At 44.3% G+C, this 16,734-nt stretch overlaps 1 protein-coding gene across 2 annotated transcripts in view; it reads right to left on the bottom strand.

Annotated features, from left to right (window-relative positions):
* Positions 1-16,734, bottom strand: part of LOC149202697 (uncharacterized) — a 451,520-nt gene that overhangs the window by 172,858 nt on the left and 261,928 nt on the right. For both annotated transcript variants that reach the window (XR_016253903.1, XM_089403210.1), the window contains exon 6: positions 9,354-9,510. Coding sequence is in view for 1 of the 2 variants with exons in the window: in XM_089403210.1 (XP_089259336.1) it covers positions 9,354-9,510 (157 nt within the window). In the remaining variant the exon portion in view is untranslated. The remainder of the gene's footprint in view (positions 1-9,353; positions 9,511-16,734) is intronic.

The raw sequence follows: 16,734 nt of genomic DNA, 5'->3' as shown, positions 1-16,734 counted from the left end.
GCTTCTGCGCAACTACTGAAGCTTCTGCGCCAACCCTCAGACCCTCTGTATCACCCACACTGGCCTCTTCTGGCTCTGCGCAGCTCCCAGTTGCCTCTGCGTCAACCTCTCTAGGATCTGCGCTCTCTCTGGTACTAACTCTACCTCTTTGCTATGTATTCATTGCCCCTCACTACTGATCACTGATTCAACTTTGCTTAGCAACCCCGCTCTAGCAAAATAAATGACTGATCACTCTGGTGTGTTCTCCAACTGACCCTCAAGCCTCCTCTTATACTTTTCTCGTTGGTCCATCAACAACTAAGATTAGATTTGGCTTGATCCATGACTTTTGGAACATTCTAACCCAGTTTTATATTAATACCCATTAATATTTTATTTTTCCTAAGTTTAAACTTAGGAACTCCATTAAAAATATTAATTATTTTAATATCTCCCAAATCAGTTAGAATCTACCCAAACCAGTTCTGGGTCTTGGAGATCTCATGTGCTTTAGCCTCTCCACCAACTTTCATGGCTAGAGCACATCCGATGCTACCCCAAATCAACACTCCCTCTTAGCGAGGACTGTGCTCTAGTAATACTCCACACTGAGTATTACACCAATTATCCGACACCGGTCCTTGTGCTGATGTTAGGCCTCCCTACCCAACATCCTCTGCACTGCTGCATCCTGTAATGCTGCATCCTGTACTGCTGCCCATGGCCCTACCATTGCCACTATTGCATCCGTACAACAACTCCCTCTGCATCCACTGCTACTGGTCCATCCTCCCATCACTGCATTTGCAGTGCATCCCCTCTCATCACGCTGCATCGTGCTACTGCATACTGTTACTGCATTGCAACTCAGTTACTGGGCAGTAAGTAACTAATCCACCCAACACTGACATCCCTGTCAGGCTAGAGACACTCCCGATGTTGAAGCTCCCTCTACCGCTAACAAGTTCTCCCTCTACCGACCTCTGCGCTTCTGCAAAAACTCCCTACATCTCACACCGTTGCACACCTCTCAATGCCATCCTGCACTAGTGCAACACTCTCGTGCCTCTCTCATTGTTGCATTCTGCTAGCCTCACGTTGTCCGGGGACTCCTGCACTGTAGCACTCTCTGCCACTTCATCCACATCCGTCTCTACCTGCATTCACCAGTATTGCTACTCCTCTTCGGGGCTCCCGTAGCAAGGTATAATCCAGTAGGTTGGGCACTTAAAGGATCTTGCCCCTCATCGCCTGTAGTCCATCTGACTAGAGCTCGATGTCTCCCCACTTCTTCTCAAGTGGCACAAGAGCACTCATGGCACAATCGTCTTCCTCCTCGACTTCTTTCTCCACCTTTGCAGGCGCTGCCTTCGAGTCTGAAGCTTCTCCCTTGCTCTTCGTCCTAGGACACTGGTTCGCAAAATGACCTAATTCCCCACAATGAAAGCACTTGACCTTGGAGAGGTCCTTCTTCTTCCTCTTCTCTTGCTTTCCCACAGATGCTAGAGCCACATCCTCTTCTTCCTCCTTCTTGATTCTGATCTCTTTGCCCCTACTCCTCGCCTTGGTTAGCCATCTGATCTCTTCTTGACGAAGAGCCACCCACAGTTCATCCCAATCTGGAAGACTCGTCCTGCCCAGTATGCTCTAGACAAATACCTCCCAATCCTCAGAGACTGCGTTCAATGTGGTCCTCACCATCAATTCCTCATTCGGCGTGGCCCCTATGGAAGTTAGCTCGTCATGGATCTCCTTCAAGTGGCTGAGGAAGACATCTATTTGCTCTCCCTTATGCATCTGGTATGCCCTTAGTTGACTCTCCAGGAGCATCTTCCTCTGAACAGAAGTGTGCTGGTACAATGTCTTTAAGGCATCCCGCATCTCCTTTGCCGTTTCCTTCTCGGCAATATGTGGTACCACATGATCCTTGACCTCATCAAGGATGATGCATTTAGCCTTCGCCATTGCCTCCTCGTACCTTTTATTAGCTACCAGGTCAACTGGGACAGGTATCACTCTCGTGACGAAGCCCTTGAGGCGATGTCTGTCTAGAATGGACGAGATCCTGGCCTTCCAGACCATAAAGTTGGACGCTCCGTCCAGCCTATCCTGATCTCTCAGCGCATTCACGACCATCTCGTTGCTCTTATTTCTACTCTTCTGAGTCTCTCTACTTCCCTCCTGGAAGTCCTCTATTCAACTCCTACTGAGTCTCTCAACTTCTCATCTGGAAGTTCTCGGTTCAACTCCCTCTGAGTCTCGATTTCCCTTCTAGAAATCCCTCTGCCAACATCAAATTGCCCCACTCCGATCGTTTGTGCAACTGCACCACTAATCCGGATTCCTTGGCTAGAAATCCACCTTGGCAACAACTCCCTCCACCTTGGTCTTGCCCTGTTAGGTACTGTTCTGACCACAGTACCCCACCAACTTCGCTCCGCAAATTACCCACAACCTCCTATACCCCAACAACTGAAGGATTGAGCCACTTGGCTCTGTGCAATCCTGGCACCGGCAAATCAGCTCCCCCAGCCAACTGCGTCAGCCCTCCTGGCCTCTGCGTGAGCCTGATTCTGCCTCCCTTAGCCTCTGTGCTACCTTTCTCTGGCCCAGAATGATGACGCAATCCCTCTGCGTCACTCCTTCCTCTGTCGCCTTCTACAAGGATCAACTTTGTCACTCGGGACAGCTAAATTTGCTGCAAATGCTCTACTCGACCGATGCCTTCAGTTACCCTGTGATCCGCAACCACGCTTTGGTACCATGTTGGAATTTCTAAGTTTAACCTGTTAGAAATTCTTCTTGTACTATTTGGTTTATTTCTTCCTACTTGTTTAATTCCTTAACAAGTTATTTACCATGTAAATACTGAAAATAAATACAAGTACAGTGTCAACATCTACAGATCATCAACTGAAAGAAAACAAGCACACAAGTGACACCGTTATTTTTGGACCAATGTCCCCAAAAAAACCCAATACGGCCAAACCAGTGCAACAGATATGAGGGTTTTATTATTATGCAGTTTTTGAATAGAACTAGGGTGCCAGAAATGGCTCACCTAATAGAGAATGCTCTCGGCAGTAGTACCTCTCTTTGGAGACAGATATCTTGGCTGATTAATCACTGGATGAACGATCCCATAGCGACAATCACAGCTTCCACTGCGCTGCATCACTTTGTAGGGATTGCGTCACCCTTCCCGGATCACCAGCACCCAGTCTACCCCACGAAAAACCTCCCAGCGCTGCTTGTTGGCCATGTGTCAGCTCTGCTAGCCTCTACGCAGCTACTGAAGCTTCTACGTCAGCCCTCAGACCCTCTGCGTCACCCACGCTGGACTCTTTTGGCTCTGTGCAACTCCCAGTTGCCTCTGCGTAGCACCCAGCTGCCTCTGCATCAACCTCTCCAGGCTCTGCGTTGTCTCTCTGGTACTAACTCTACCTCTCTACTATGTATTCACTACCCCTCACTGCTGATCACTGATTCAACTTTTCTTAGCAACCCCGTTCTAGCAAAATGAATGACTAACCACTCTGGTGTGTTCTCCAATTGACCCTCAAGCCTCCTCTTATACTTTTCTCGTTGGTCCATCAACAGTCGAGATTAAATCTCTAATCAATGGCTAAGATTAGATTTGGCTTGATCCATGACTTTTGGAACCTTCTAACCCAGTTTTATATTTATACCCATTAATATTTTATTTTTCCTAAGTTTAGACTTAAGAACTCCATTAAAAATATTAATTATTTTAATATCTCCCAAACCAGTTAGAATCTGCCTATACCATTTCTGGGTCTTGGAGATCTCATGTGCTTTAGCCTCTCCACCAATTTTCATGGCTAGAACACATCCGATGCTATCGAAAATCACAGTTTTCTGGGGCGGGGTTTGCTGAGAAATCGAGTTAGTGATCTGTTGCAGCGAGGGGTAGTTCGACAGGAGGCCGGGAATACATATCTGAGGGGCAGAGAAAGTGCTAGAGAGGCAACGCAAAGCCTAGGAAGGCTGACGCAAAGGCTTAGAGGGCCAGTGCAAAGGACGCAGGAGGCTGAGAAGGTGACGCAGAGCTAACGCAGACAGTCGTAGAGGTTATTAGAGTTGATGTTGGGCTGAAGGAGCTGCGCTGTGGTGTTTCTGTGGGTTAGACTGAGAGCTGAGAGGTAGACGCAGAGCTGTAGAGGGTGACGCAGTCCTTGGAGGGTGATGCAGTTCCAGAAGATAGCTTGGAGCAGCTTTCGTTGTCCAGCTAAGGAACAGTCAAAGTCGTTGTGGGACCAATCATCTGGTTGCTGATTAGCCGAAATATCTGTCTCTAGAGAAAGGTACTTCTGCCAAGGAAAATTTTTGAAGGGTGAGCCATTTCTGGCACCCTAGTTGTATTTAGAAATCTACATAATAATAAAACCCTCATCTGTTGCACCAGTTTTCCCACATTGGGTTTTTCTAGGGACGATTGTCCAAAAATAACAGTGTCTCTTGTGTTGTCTCAATTTATTTCAGTTGTTGATCTGTATATTTGTGAGACTGGAATTGTGTTTATTTCGATCTTTATGCATATAAATAACTTGTTAATGTAAAGAACAAGTAGGAGACAATAAATCAGATATTGCAGTAGGGGTTTCTGATGTATTAGATTCAGAAATTTTCACATGGTATCAGAGCGATTGCAGATCACAGAAGGACTGAAGACACTAGCTAAAGAAATCTAAAAAATTTGTAGCAGAAGCAGTTGTCCCGAGAGACAATGTTGTTCCAGAGCTAAAGCGGCAAGAGGAGAGGTGACGCAGTGCTTAGAGGGTGATGCAAAGGCTCACGCAGAGCCTGCGTCAGCATTTCGAGCTAGGAGAGGGGCCAACGTAGAGGCAAAGAGGGGCATATCAAACCTACGCAATGCCCAATCATCTTTCTTAGCCAAGAAGGATCGACGTTGTGGCCAGGAGGATCAATTTCAGCGCAAGTCATGATTGCGCAAAGCCTGAAGGGCTCAAATTCTTCAGTTTCCAGGGCTAAGGGAGATGTGCAGATTGTGATTTAAGGAGCTGGTGTGACGCTGTTTCTGTCTGTGCTAAACAGTGTCTAAGGAGACAGAACCAAGGTAGAGGGAAGCACTACCTCAACAGATTTCTAGCCAAGAAATCCAGATCCGAGTTGCAGCATCAAAGGAGGATTGGAGAGGAGTGATTCGGCAGTTGGCAAAAGGATTGCTAGGAGGGAAGTCGAGACTCAGAGGGAGTCTAGAAGAGGAGCAGAGATGGCAGTGAATGGATTGAGGGATCAGGACAGATTGGACGGGGCTTCCAATTTTGTCATCTGGAAGGCCAGGATCCTGGCAATCCTGGATAAACATTGCATCAAGAACTATGCGTTGAAAACCGTAGCTATCTCAGTTGACCCAGCTGCTAATGAGAAGTATGAGGAGGCCGAGGTGAAGGCGAAGGCGAAATGCATGATCCTAGACATGGTCAAAGATCATGTCATACCACATATTGCTGAGAAGAACACAGCAAGGGAAATGTGGGAGGCCCTAACCACCTTATACCAGGGCTCCTCCATGCAGCGGAAGATGCTATTGGAGAATCAACTGAGATCATATCAGATGCAGAAAGGAGAGGAGATAGATCACTTCCTCCTCAGGTTGCAAGGAAATCGCAACCAACTTACTTTTGTGGGGTCTACACCAAATCCAAAGTTTATGGTCATGACTGCTCTGAATACATTCTCCGAGCACTGGGAGACGTTTGTCCAAAGCATCTTGGGCAGAGAGACTCTCCCTAATTGGGAGGAGATGTGGGCAACCCTTCGAAAGGAAGAGATCAGGAGGTTGACCAAGGCGAGGAGTAGTGGTAAGGGAGTTCAAGTCAAGAAAGACGAGAAGGAGGATGCGGCTCTAACATCTGCGGGGCAGCAAGGGAAGAGGAAGAAGAAGGATATCTCCAAGGTCAAGTGCTTCAACTGTGGGGAGTTGGGACATTATGCATCTCAGTGCCCCAGGAAGAAAGGCAAGGGAGAAGCTTCCGATTCAAAGGCAGCTACCGCTAAAGTGGAGAAAGATGTCGAGACTGATGACGATTGTGCCATGAGTGCTCATGCGCCTCTAGAGAAGAGGTGGGGAGACATCGAGTTGTAGTTAGGAGGACTACATGCTAGGGGGCAAGATCCTTGAGGTGCCCAAACTCTTGGATCACATACAGCTACGAGAGCCCTTAACAATAGTAGCACGATGATAGGTGTCGGGTGGAGCAAAGTGTGGTGGACCAACAAGGCAGGGCTAGAGTGCAGAGTTTTGTAGCAGTGCAGTAGAGGTTACAGCAGTGCGAGAGGCACAGAGGTGGTTGCAATAACGCAGTGGCAACAGAGGGAGCACAGGATAGCAGCAGAGACAACTTCAGCATCACAAGTCTTCCAGACTGACCGGGACATCAGTATTTCGGGGAAGTCAGTTACCTACTTCTCGGTAACTGAGTTGCAGTGCAATAGTTAGTAGTGGCAGTGCTTGGGCCAGCATGGGCAGCATATTGACATGGAGTACAGATGTAGCAGTGGCAGTGGTAGTGTCATGGGCAGCAGTACAAGGAGCAGCAGTGCAGAGGATGTGAGGCAGCAGACCAAGCATCAACACAGGTATCAATGCGGAGGATCAGTGTGATGTTTCTGTGGTGAAGCATTACTAGAACACACTCCTCCCTAAGAGAAAGTGTTGATTTTTGGTAGCATCGGATGTGATCTAGCCACGAAAATTGGTGGAGAGACTAAGGCACATGAGATCTCCAAGACCCAGAAGTCGTTTGGGGAAATTCCACCGAGATGGAGAGATATTAAGATAATTAATATTTTTAATGAGACCCTAAGTATGAACTTAGGAAAATTAAAATATTAATGTGTATTAATATAAAATGGGTGAGAAAGTTCTAAATAACGAGGATCAAGCCAGATTTGATCTTAGCCATTGATTAGAGACTTAATCTCGGTCGTTGAATTGTCAACAAGAAGAGTATAAAAGGAGGCTTGAGGGTTAGTTAGAGATACACCAAGTTGATCAGTCAATTTGATTTTTTGGGCAGGGTTTGCTAAGAAATCGAGTTAGTGATCTGTTGTAGCGAGGGGCAGTTTGGTAGGAGGCCGGGAATACATATCAGAGAGGTAGAGAAAGTGCCAGAGAGGCAACACGAGGGGCGGTTCAACAGGGGGTCGGGAATACATATCAGAGAGGCAGAGAAAGTGCGAGAGAGGCAGTGCAAAGCCTAGGAAGGTTGACGCAAAGGCAGCCTGGGCTGATGTAGAGGCAACCAGAACTAACGCAGAGGTTTAGAGGGTCAACGCAGAGGATGCAGGAGGCTGAGAAGCTGACGCAGAGGCTAGCAGAGATGACGCTGGGCTGAAGGAGCTGTGCTGTGGTGTTTCTGTGGGGCAGACTGAGAGTTGAGAGGCAGACGCAGATCCATAGAGGGCGACACAGATCCATCGAGGGTGACGCAGTCCTTGGAGGGTGATGCAGTTCCAGAAGATAGCTTGGGGCAGCGTTTGCTGTCCAGCTAAGGAACAGTCGAAGTTGTTGTGGGACCACTCATCCGGTCGCTGGTTAGCTGAAATATCTGTCTCCAGAGAAAGGTACTTCTGCCAAGGAAAATCTCTGAAGGGTGAGCCATTTCTGGCACCCTAGTTGTATTCAGAAATCTGGATAATAATAAAACCTTCATCTGCTGCACCAGTTTTCCCACATTGGGTTTTTCCGAGGACGATTGTCCAAAAATAATGGTGTCCCTTGTATTGTCTCATTTTATTTCAGTTGCTGATCTGTATATTTGTGAACGCTGCAATTGTGTTTATTTCGATATTTATGAATATAAATAACTTGTTAATGTAAAGAACAAGTAGGAGATAATAAACCAGATATTGCAGTAGGGGTTTTTGAGGTATTAGATTCAGAAACTTTCACACTGCCATGTTCAACATAGCCAGGCCTTCAGCAGCAAACACTTCATGTCCAGTTCCAATTCCATCTAGACAGGTACACCCAGCTTCAGCTCTAGCTGCACTACCAAGTGAAGGCTCAAGGGGAGATTGTGGTGGTGCAAAGAGGAAGGGAGAGTAGATAGAATTTAGAATAATTGTTTCTTTTTTCTTTCATTACTTATGTCATGGACTTCAGCTTAGTTTAGTGGTTTTGAAGTTTCAGACTTCATATTTCAGTAAAATTATCCTGTGACAACTTATGCACATGGCCTATTTTGTAAGCAAAACTGTTTTTTCATGTTGACTGTGGGCAGATAGCCTATTTCATCTTATAAGTTAATGGTCTACTTCCTATTATATGGTCTAAAAATTTCTGTGCTTGTAATCGCTAGATGGTCGATGCTCAAATGATTAATCATTAATTTACTACAGGTGGCATTTCTAATTTCATAATAATATAGTATTCATCCACAACATAATTATGCATGTTTTCATATATTCTGTAACTGATTTGGCATTCTGCATTTTTGGGGGACAATAAGGGAATTATAATATATAAAAATATATAGTTTATAAAAAAGGCTCCTAGGACTACCTACCCCCAGGGTTTTTTGGGAAATATAGCACCCAGCACTCTTGCTCCTACATTCTGGCAACCTTGCTGTCAACTACGATTAATGAAGATCAAATATTCATTTTTTTTGTGGCCAGATAAAGAGTAGTGAATGTCTTGAGAATTCTTCATTTATTTCTTCTCATTTACTTCAAAGAAAACTGATCTGCAGCTCTTTTTTTCTGCAAGTTTCAGACATCTGCCTCATTGATCTTATTCACTTCCACTACATACCCATCAGATCTGGGCTTGCAAGATTCAACCATACATATTTTGATGTTTTATTGCAGGTTCAATAAATACCAATGGCGGATCTGAAGTTGTTAATCTCCAATTTTTAAGAACATAAAGTCAGGTCTACAACTTGTTAAAAAAAAAAAGTTATGGTAACTTTTTGTAGGGTAAATAAGCTTGTCACCTGAGGATCCTCCCCTGGGAATAGTATGCATTAGTCCCAAAGCAAGAAATTTGCTATTAGTGAAATGAATAGGAAGTCTAAACTGTCCACTCAAACCCTTTGTGATTAATTTCATTGACAACATGAGGTTCATTAAGAAATAGGTTCAACGATCCTATTTGAATATTTAAAGCACAATAGTCAAATTGTTCAATCTCCGTTTATACACTAGCAGTTATACTATAACAATTTTAAGACATGAGTGGTGGCATGTTCCTGCAAATGCTTTCCCATGCCTCCCATGGTTTTGTATATTTCAATGCATTATGATAAAAAAGTAGATATTGCATATGCAAAACATATAGAATAAGGCTTTTATAGCAAGCTTAATTAAAATTTACCAACCTATGCTCATACGATTGTTTGACGGTGCACCATCTGTTCCGAGGGAAACACAAATTCCAACATCTAACATTTCTTTTATTGGTGCAAAACCTAACATCCGCATTGCAGCTGCTGGGCAATGTGAAACCTTAACACCAGCCTTTGAAAACAATTCTATCTATTCAAAACACATCAATATTAGACACCAATTGTGGAAATTATTAACTGATTTACAAGGCTACAAAAAAAAAGCATTTATATGAAATACACCTAGACCTATTTGCAAGTGTAATTTGACCAATCATTAGAGAATGTGATATGGAATAAGCAAAACTATTATGTTATTGACCTCAATCAATCTAAATAACAAAGGAAAGATATACTCAAAACCTGAGTTGCACAAAACTTCAAAATGAGCACAACTTTCTGAAACAGGAATGTTATAGATACATGACACCCCCCCCCCCAACACACACATATATATAGAGAGAGAGAGAGACTTTAATAACATATTATCTAGAACACCCATGTCTACATTAACTGCCATAGATTATTAAATTATGCATAATCCAAAGCAACCTTTATAGATTAGGCTATACATCCAAAATCGGCCTTTATATATGATTATGAACCTATATGTGTCAAAATATAAAATGAGTTAAAATACAATACATATCCATCTAATATTCATTTTCATCAACAAAATTTGAACAAGATACTTATCCAGGACAGGATCGTGGATTGGCTTAAGTAACTAGGTTTAGAAATGAATTAGAGGCTAATCCATAGATCAGGGACTTTTAGTCTTTCGCTAGATCATGCTACCCCTCATTTTACATGAGGGCTATGTTACTCACCAAAAAGTGGTAACCCATACAAGAAAACTTTCTCCTCTTTGGACAGCCAGCCAGCAAGCACCCCTATTTGAACAACACATAACATGATTCCAAGACCCTCCCCTTCTTGCTCCGGTCAAATATCTCTCTCCCATCGGGCATTCCTTCTTGAAAGAAGGTGGATCATCCATTGGTAGGTACTATAACCATTTTGCAGTCAAGTGTTTTCACTTAATGTTATGGGCATATTAATATGGATCACTAGGAAAACGTGATGATTGACTGATCTTGAGTCTTGACTATATTTTTGTTCCCTCGCGTCACTTGGGAGGTTAGTCTTTAACCCTAGTCCAATGGGACCTACTCTAAGACCTTAGGGTTTTAGGAAGGGCACTATTAGGGAGGCTTTGATTGAGGTAGTGTGTCCAAGATATTCCATAGTTACCACTTTCCATCTCTCCCATTATTTCGTCTCTATTCTTCATGTTGGTGCTCATTGGTCATGGGGATTGGAACCCTTTCATCCTCATCCTTGAGTCTGTTATGTAAACTTGACTTGAGGAAAGAGTCAAAGTTGACCAATTCTATAGTAGTGGTTTTTGGCCCATGGTTTTTAGGTTGCCCACGGTTTTGTCCCTGTGGATTACATATAATGGTGCTTTTAAAAGGTTGGGAGGAACTCTATTGTATGGTGCTAAGGAGGTGAGCGGTGAAGGCTCACTTGGATGGCTTGACCGGGTTTTGGCAAAGGGACTAATGGAATTTCATTAGATGGAATTTACCTAGGAATTGGGGTTTTCCCATGGTAAACTGTGTGCATATTGTGTTTAATGTTTGTATGTTGTTGTGGTATTAATTTTCTCACAATAATAGTTTAACAATTGGTATCAAATCCAAGAGATGGCTTCAGGGGACGCCTCTAATGCTAAGGGTTTATTTGGCATGGTGAGAAAAAAATTGTGAAGAATGATGAGTTGTGTCTTGCCATTACCATGCTAGACCAAAATGAGATCAGGGGATTGCCATTTTTGTGCCATGAGAGCGCATGGAGGAAAGGATGGGAGCGAAAGAAATTAAAGGATTGTCATCGATCTAAAATCTCGGGAAAGAGATCTAAAGCCAGTAGCTATGGAAACATTATGGTCGACGAGAAAAGTTTTAGCCTTCCAAGGTTGAACATTCAGAGACAATGTTCTATTGCAGGTGCACTGGCAAGTGCATTGCCAAATCTGTTGGATTGAGATGTATAAAATGAAGGGAAACAATGTTGATGTTTTTGCTACAGTCATGAGAAAGTTATATAATGTCACGGTCCTCGCAGACTATGCAACCCCTAATGATGTTGTAACATGGTCGTGGTGGACTATGCATCCCCCATTGGTGTTATAACAAATGATAATAAGCCCCTCAGATAGGCAGGGGGAGTGGCAGGGTCACTCTATGGGTGGATCCATCGGGACTCTGGTGGCGGTGCTCACAATGATTTTGATTCTCGAAGTTTTAGCAGGGGTCATTGCCTAAATTTGTGGTATGTAGCACCTACTGATGCATAAGGATTACTATTTCAATGGATGGGTCAAGACCAAGAACTTTGGTTCCATCAATTGTAGTCATGATGGTGGACCTAGATTTTGTAATCCAAGTGGCGGTAGTAGCAGAACCAACATCCCTGCACATTGGTATCTTATCAAAGGCACATTAGTGGTTGTTGAGGACTAGATGATACATGTTGGTTTGAAGAATACTGAGAAGCAATCAAGGATGTTGTTGTGTCTATGTTTGCATCAGCGGGAAACAATTACCCCAGAGATGAGACGGTTATTAATGTGGCTACCTAGATAATGATGGTGGATGTTGACACTATGGGCCATGAATTCCTTGCTGAAATTGTGTTGGGAAATGGTAATTGTTGATTTTGGGGTAGCATCGAATGTGCTCTAGCTCCGAAATTTTGTAGAGGGGCTAGAATACATAATATCTCCAAGACCCATAAATCGTTTGGAGAAATTTCGCCCGAATTGTGAGTTATTAAAATAATTAATATTTTTAATGGGTTCCTAAGTCTAAACTTAGGAAAATAAAAATATTAATGGGTATTAATAAAAATATGGGTGAGAAGCTTCTAAGAGGCGAGGATCAGGCTTGTTTTAATCTTAGCCGTTGATTATGGACTTAATCTCGGTCGTTCATCCATCAAAAGGAAAAGTATAAGAGGAGGCTTGAGGGTCAGTTAGAGATACACCACGGTGATCAGTTGGTTCGATTTTTTTGGGGCGAGGTTTGCTGAGAAAATCGAACAAGTGATCTGAGTTGTAGTGAGAGAGGCGAAAGTAGAGATTTCGATCGGAAAGGAGTTCCGAGCCAAAGAGTACCAGGCAGAGAGGCAGCAGTAGCATCAGAGAGGCAGTGCAGAGGCCTACGCAACCCAGGAAGGGGCTCACACAAGCCAAGAGGGTCTCTTGCAGCGGAAGTGCAGTATATTCGTCAAAAGTTTGAGATTTTGTCGGAGAAGCAAGGTTCTGAGCCAGGAGGGCTGAACAACAATCTTCCTCCAGCAAATCGATCCAGCAAAAGGAGTGACATAGTCTCCCAGGACCCAGAGGCAAGGCGCTGGCCCAAGAAAAGATTGCACTGGGATTTTCGCAGTGCTTGCCAGAGTTAGGCCACTCAGTGGATCAACTGTGACTTCGAGAAGGAGGTAAACCCTCATATGTATTTCTTGCTGCCGAGATTTCTCTGAAATGTTAGCCGGTGTGAGAGACAACCTGTTGTACTCAGGTTCTTCTTGCTTAATAATACAAACCCTCGATATGTTGCACTATTTTTCCCGCATTGGGTTTTTACGGGGACGTGTTGTCCAAAAATAACCGTGTCCCTTGTGTGTTTGTCTCATATATTTTAAGTTTATGATTTGTATGTCAATGTAGTATGCAGTAGTGTTTTTCATCATTGTTTATAAATTAAATAACTTGTTGAATGTAATAACAAGTAGGAGATGATAAACCAGTGATTGCAGTAGGATTTCCGATGTGTAGATTCAGAAATTTTCACATGGTATCATAGCATTACAAATCATAGGATACTAAAGCCATCAACCAGGAGATCCAACAAATCTACTGTAGAGAGGCAGCTATCCCGAGTGACAGCACTGTTCCAGAGCCAGAGACGCGGAGGGAGAGTGACACAGTGCAAAAGAGGTGACGCAGAGGCTCACGTAGTGACTACATCAACATTTTGAGCCAAGTGAGCGTGATGCAGTAGCTGGGAGGAGCCCACGCAATAATTGCGTCAGCTATCTAGGCCAGTGTAGAAGCAGAGAGGAGTTGATCTAGCTCACGCAGTGACTGCACAGAGCCTGAGGAGCTCAGATTCTTTAGTTGTTGGGGTAGAGGGAGTAATGTAGATTCAATCTGTAGTGCTGGTGGGATGATGTTGCCATTGGTGCAGAACAGTGTTTGAGGAGACAAAGCTGAGGTAGAGGGAGTCACTACCTTAGCAGATTTCTTGCCAAATAAATCTAGATCCGGGTTGCTGAGCAACAACAAAAGGAGGATTGGAGAGGAGTGATTCAACATTTGGCGGGAGGATTTCCGTGAAGGGAATCAGGACTCAGAGGGAGTCTGGAAAGAACTTGTTCCTTAGAGGATTTCTAGCGCCTATGAAATCCAGATCCGATTCTTACTAGGGTAGCAGTAAGAAAGGGAGAAGAGAACCTGTTCTACACTTGTTTGAGCAGAGATGGCTATCAATGGACTAAGGGATTAGAACAGATTGGATGGAGCATCTAATTTTTTCATCTGCAAGGCCAAGATCCTGGCAGTCCTAGACAAGAATCGCATCAAGGACTATGCCTTAAAGGTAGTTGTTGTTCCGGTCAATGGCGATCCGCTAAAGAAGTACGAGGAGGCCCAAGCGAAGGCTAAATGCATGATTCTAGATGGGGTCAAAGATCATGTTGTCCCACACATTGTTGAGAAGGAAAAAACAAGGGAGATGTGGGAGGCACTGACCACCTTGTACCAAGCGACTTTCGTTCAACGAAAGATGCTATTGGAGAATTAGCTGAGATAGTACTAGATGCAGAAGGGAGAAGAGATCGATCCCTTCCTTCTCGGGTTGCAAGGGATTCGAGATCAGCTGACTTCCGTGGGTTTCCACCAAATCCTGAGTTCATGGTCAGGATTGCCCTGAATGCAGTCACCGAAGACTGGGAGACATTTGTTCAGAGTATCTTGGGCAGAGCTTCTCTCCCCAGTTGGGACGAGATGTGGGCAACTCTTCGATAGGAAGAGATCAAGAGGTTGACCAAGGCAGGGATTAGCGACAGAGGACCCCGAGTCAAAAAGGAGGAGGAGGATGCAACTCTCGCATCATCGAGACAGAAAGGGCAGCAGAAAAGGAAGAAAAAGGATATATCCAAGGATAGATGCTTCAAGTGTGGGGAACTAGGACATTTCGCCACTCAGTGCCCCCAGAAGAAAGGCAAGGAAGAGGCTTTCAACTCGAAGACCGCTCAAGCGAAAGCTGACAAGGAGGATGATGACGAGGATTGTGCCATGAGTGCTCATGCACCTCTGGAGAAGAGGTGGGCCGATATTGAGCTATAGTTGGGAGGAATACACAAAGGGGCAAGATCCTTGAGGTGCCCAAACTCTTGTGGAAATTTCGAAGTCTAACACATTAGAAATCCCTACTGCATTATCTGGTTTATTATCTCCTACTTGTTCATTCCATTAACAAGTTATTTATTAATATAAATACCGAAATAAACACAAATGCAATCTTCACACATATGCAAATCAACAACTGAAATAACTGAGACAATCACACAAGGGACACCGTTATTTTTGGACAAATGTCCCCAGAAAAACCCAATCGGGAAAACCGGTGCAGCAAATATGATGGTTTTATTATTATGCGGTTTTTAGAAATGGCTCAACCTTCAAAGATTTTCATTGGCAGAAGTACGGACACAGATATTCTAGCTGATCAGCAACCGGATGATTGATCCCAAAGCAAACTAGACAGTTCCTTAGCTGGACAACGAAAGCTGCTCCAAGCTTCCTTCTGGAACTGCGTCACCCTATACGGCTCTGCGTCTGCCTCTCAGCTCCAAGTCTGCCCCACGAAAATTCCTCAACACTTCCTCTTCAACCCAGCGTCAGCTCTGCTAGCCTCTGCGTCAGCGTCTTGGCCCGCTTCGTCTTCTGCGCTAGCCTCCTTAGCCTCTGCGTCTGCCTTCCAAGGCTCTGTGCTGTCTCTCCAACACTTTCTCTACCTCTTTGATATGTATTCTCGACTTTCTGCCGAACTGCCCCTTGCTGCAACAGATCACTAACTCGATTTCTCAGCAAACCCTGCCCCAGAAAATCGAATTCTTGATCAACTTGGTGTATCTCCAACTAACCCTAAAGCCTCCTCTTATACTTTTCCAGTTGACGATTCAATGGTCGAGATTAAGTCCCTAATCAATGACTAAGATTAGATTTGGCTTGATCCTCGTTATTTAGAAATTTCTCACATTAATACACATTAATATTTTAATTTTCCTAAGTTTAGACTTCGGAACCCCATTAAAAATATTAAATATTTTAATATCTCTCAATTCTGGTGAAATTTCCCCAAACGATTGCTGGGTCTTGGAGATCTGATGTGCCTTAGCCTCTCCACGAATTTTCATGGCTAAAGCACATCCAATGCTACCAAAAATAAACACTCCCTCTTAGCGAGGAATGTGCTCTAGTAATGCTTCACCATTGAAACATCACACTGATCCTCTGCACCAGTACCTATGTCGATGCTTGGCCTGCTGCCTTACATCCCCTGCACTGATGCTTCTTGTACTACTGCCCATGACACTGCCACTGCCACTACCACATCTGTACTGCAGCGCCCTCTCAACACGCTGCCCATGCTGCTCCTAGCACTGGCACTGCTAATTGCTACAGTGCAACCCATTTACCGAGAAGTAAGTAACTGACTTCTCCCAAATACTGACATCCCAGTCAGCTTGGAAGCCTTGTGATGCTGAAGCTACCTTTGTTGCTATCCTGTGCTCCCTCTGTTGCCATTGCACTACTGCATATACCACTGTGCCTCTCGCACTGCTGCAACCTCAGATTTATGCACCCAAGCACTGCCTTGTTGCTCCACTACACTTTGCTCCACCCGACACCTGTCATCATGCTACTATTGTTAAGGGCTCCCGTAGCTGGATGTGATCCAAGAGTTTGGGCACCTCAAGGATCCTGCCCCTAGTGTGTAGTCCTCCTAACTACAACTCAATGTCTCACCACCTCTTCTCTAGAGGTGCATGAGCACTCATGGCACAATCGTCATCAATCTCAACCTCTTTCTCCACCTTAGCTAGAGCTTCCTTTGAATCGGAAGCCTCTCCCTTGTTTTTCTTCCTAGGACACTGGGATGCATAATGTCCCAACTCCCCATAATGGAAGCACTTAACCTTGGAGATGTCCCTCTTCTTCCTCTTCGTTTGCTGTCGTGCAGATGCTAGAGCCACATCCTCCTCCTCTTTCTTGATTTGACCTCTCTTGCCACTACCCCCC

The sequence above is a fragment of the Pinus tabuliformis genome, chromosome 2_1, assembly GCF_031772625.1.
Source record: "Pinus tabuliformis cultivar Carrire ecotype Pingquan chromosome 2_1, CPIR1, whole genome shotgun sequence".
Taxonomy (NCBI): domain Eukaryota; kingdom Viridiplantae; phylum Streptophyta; class Pinopsida; order Pinales; family Pinaceae; genus Pinus; species Pinus tabuliformis.
The sequence above is the reverse complement of the archived record's forward strand: the minus strand, read 5'-3'. Positions and strand labels throughout refer to the sequence as shown.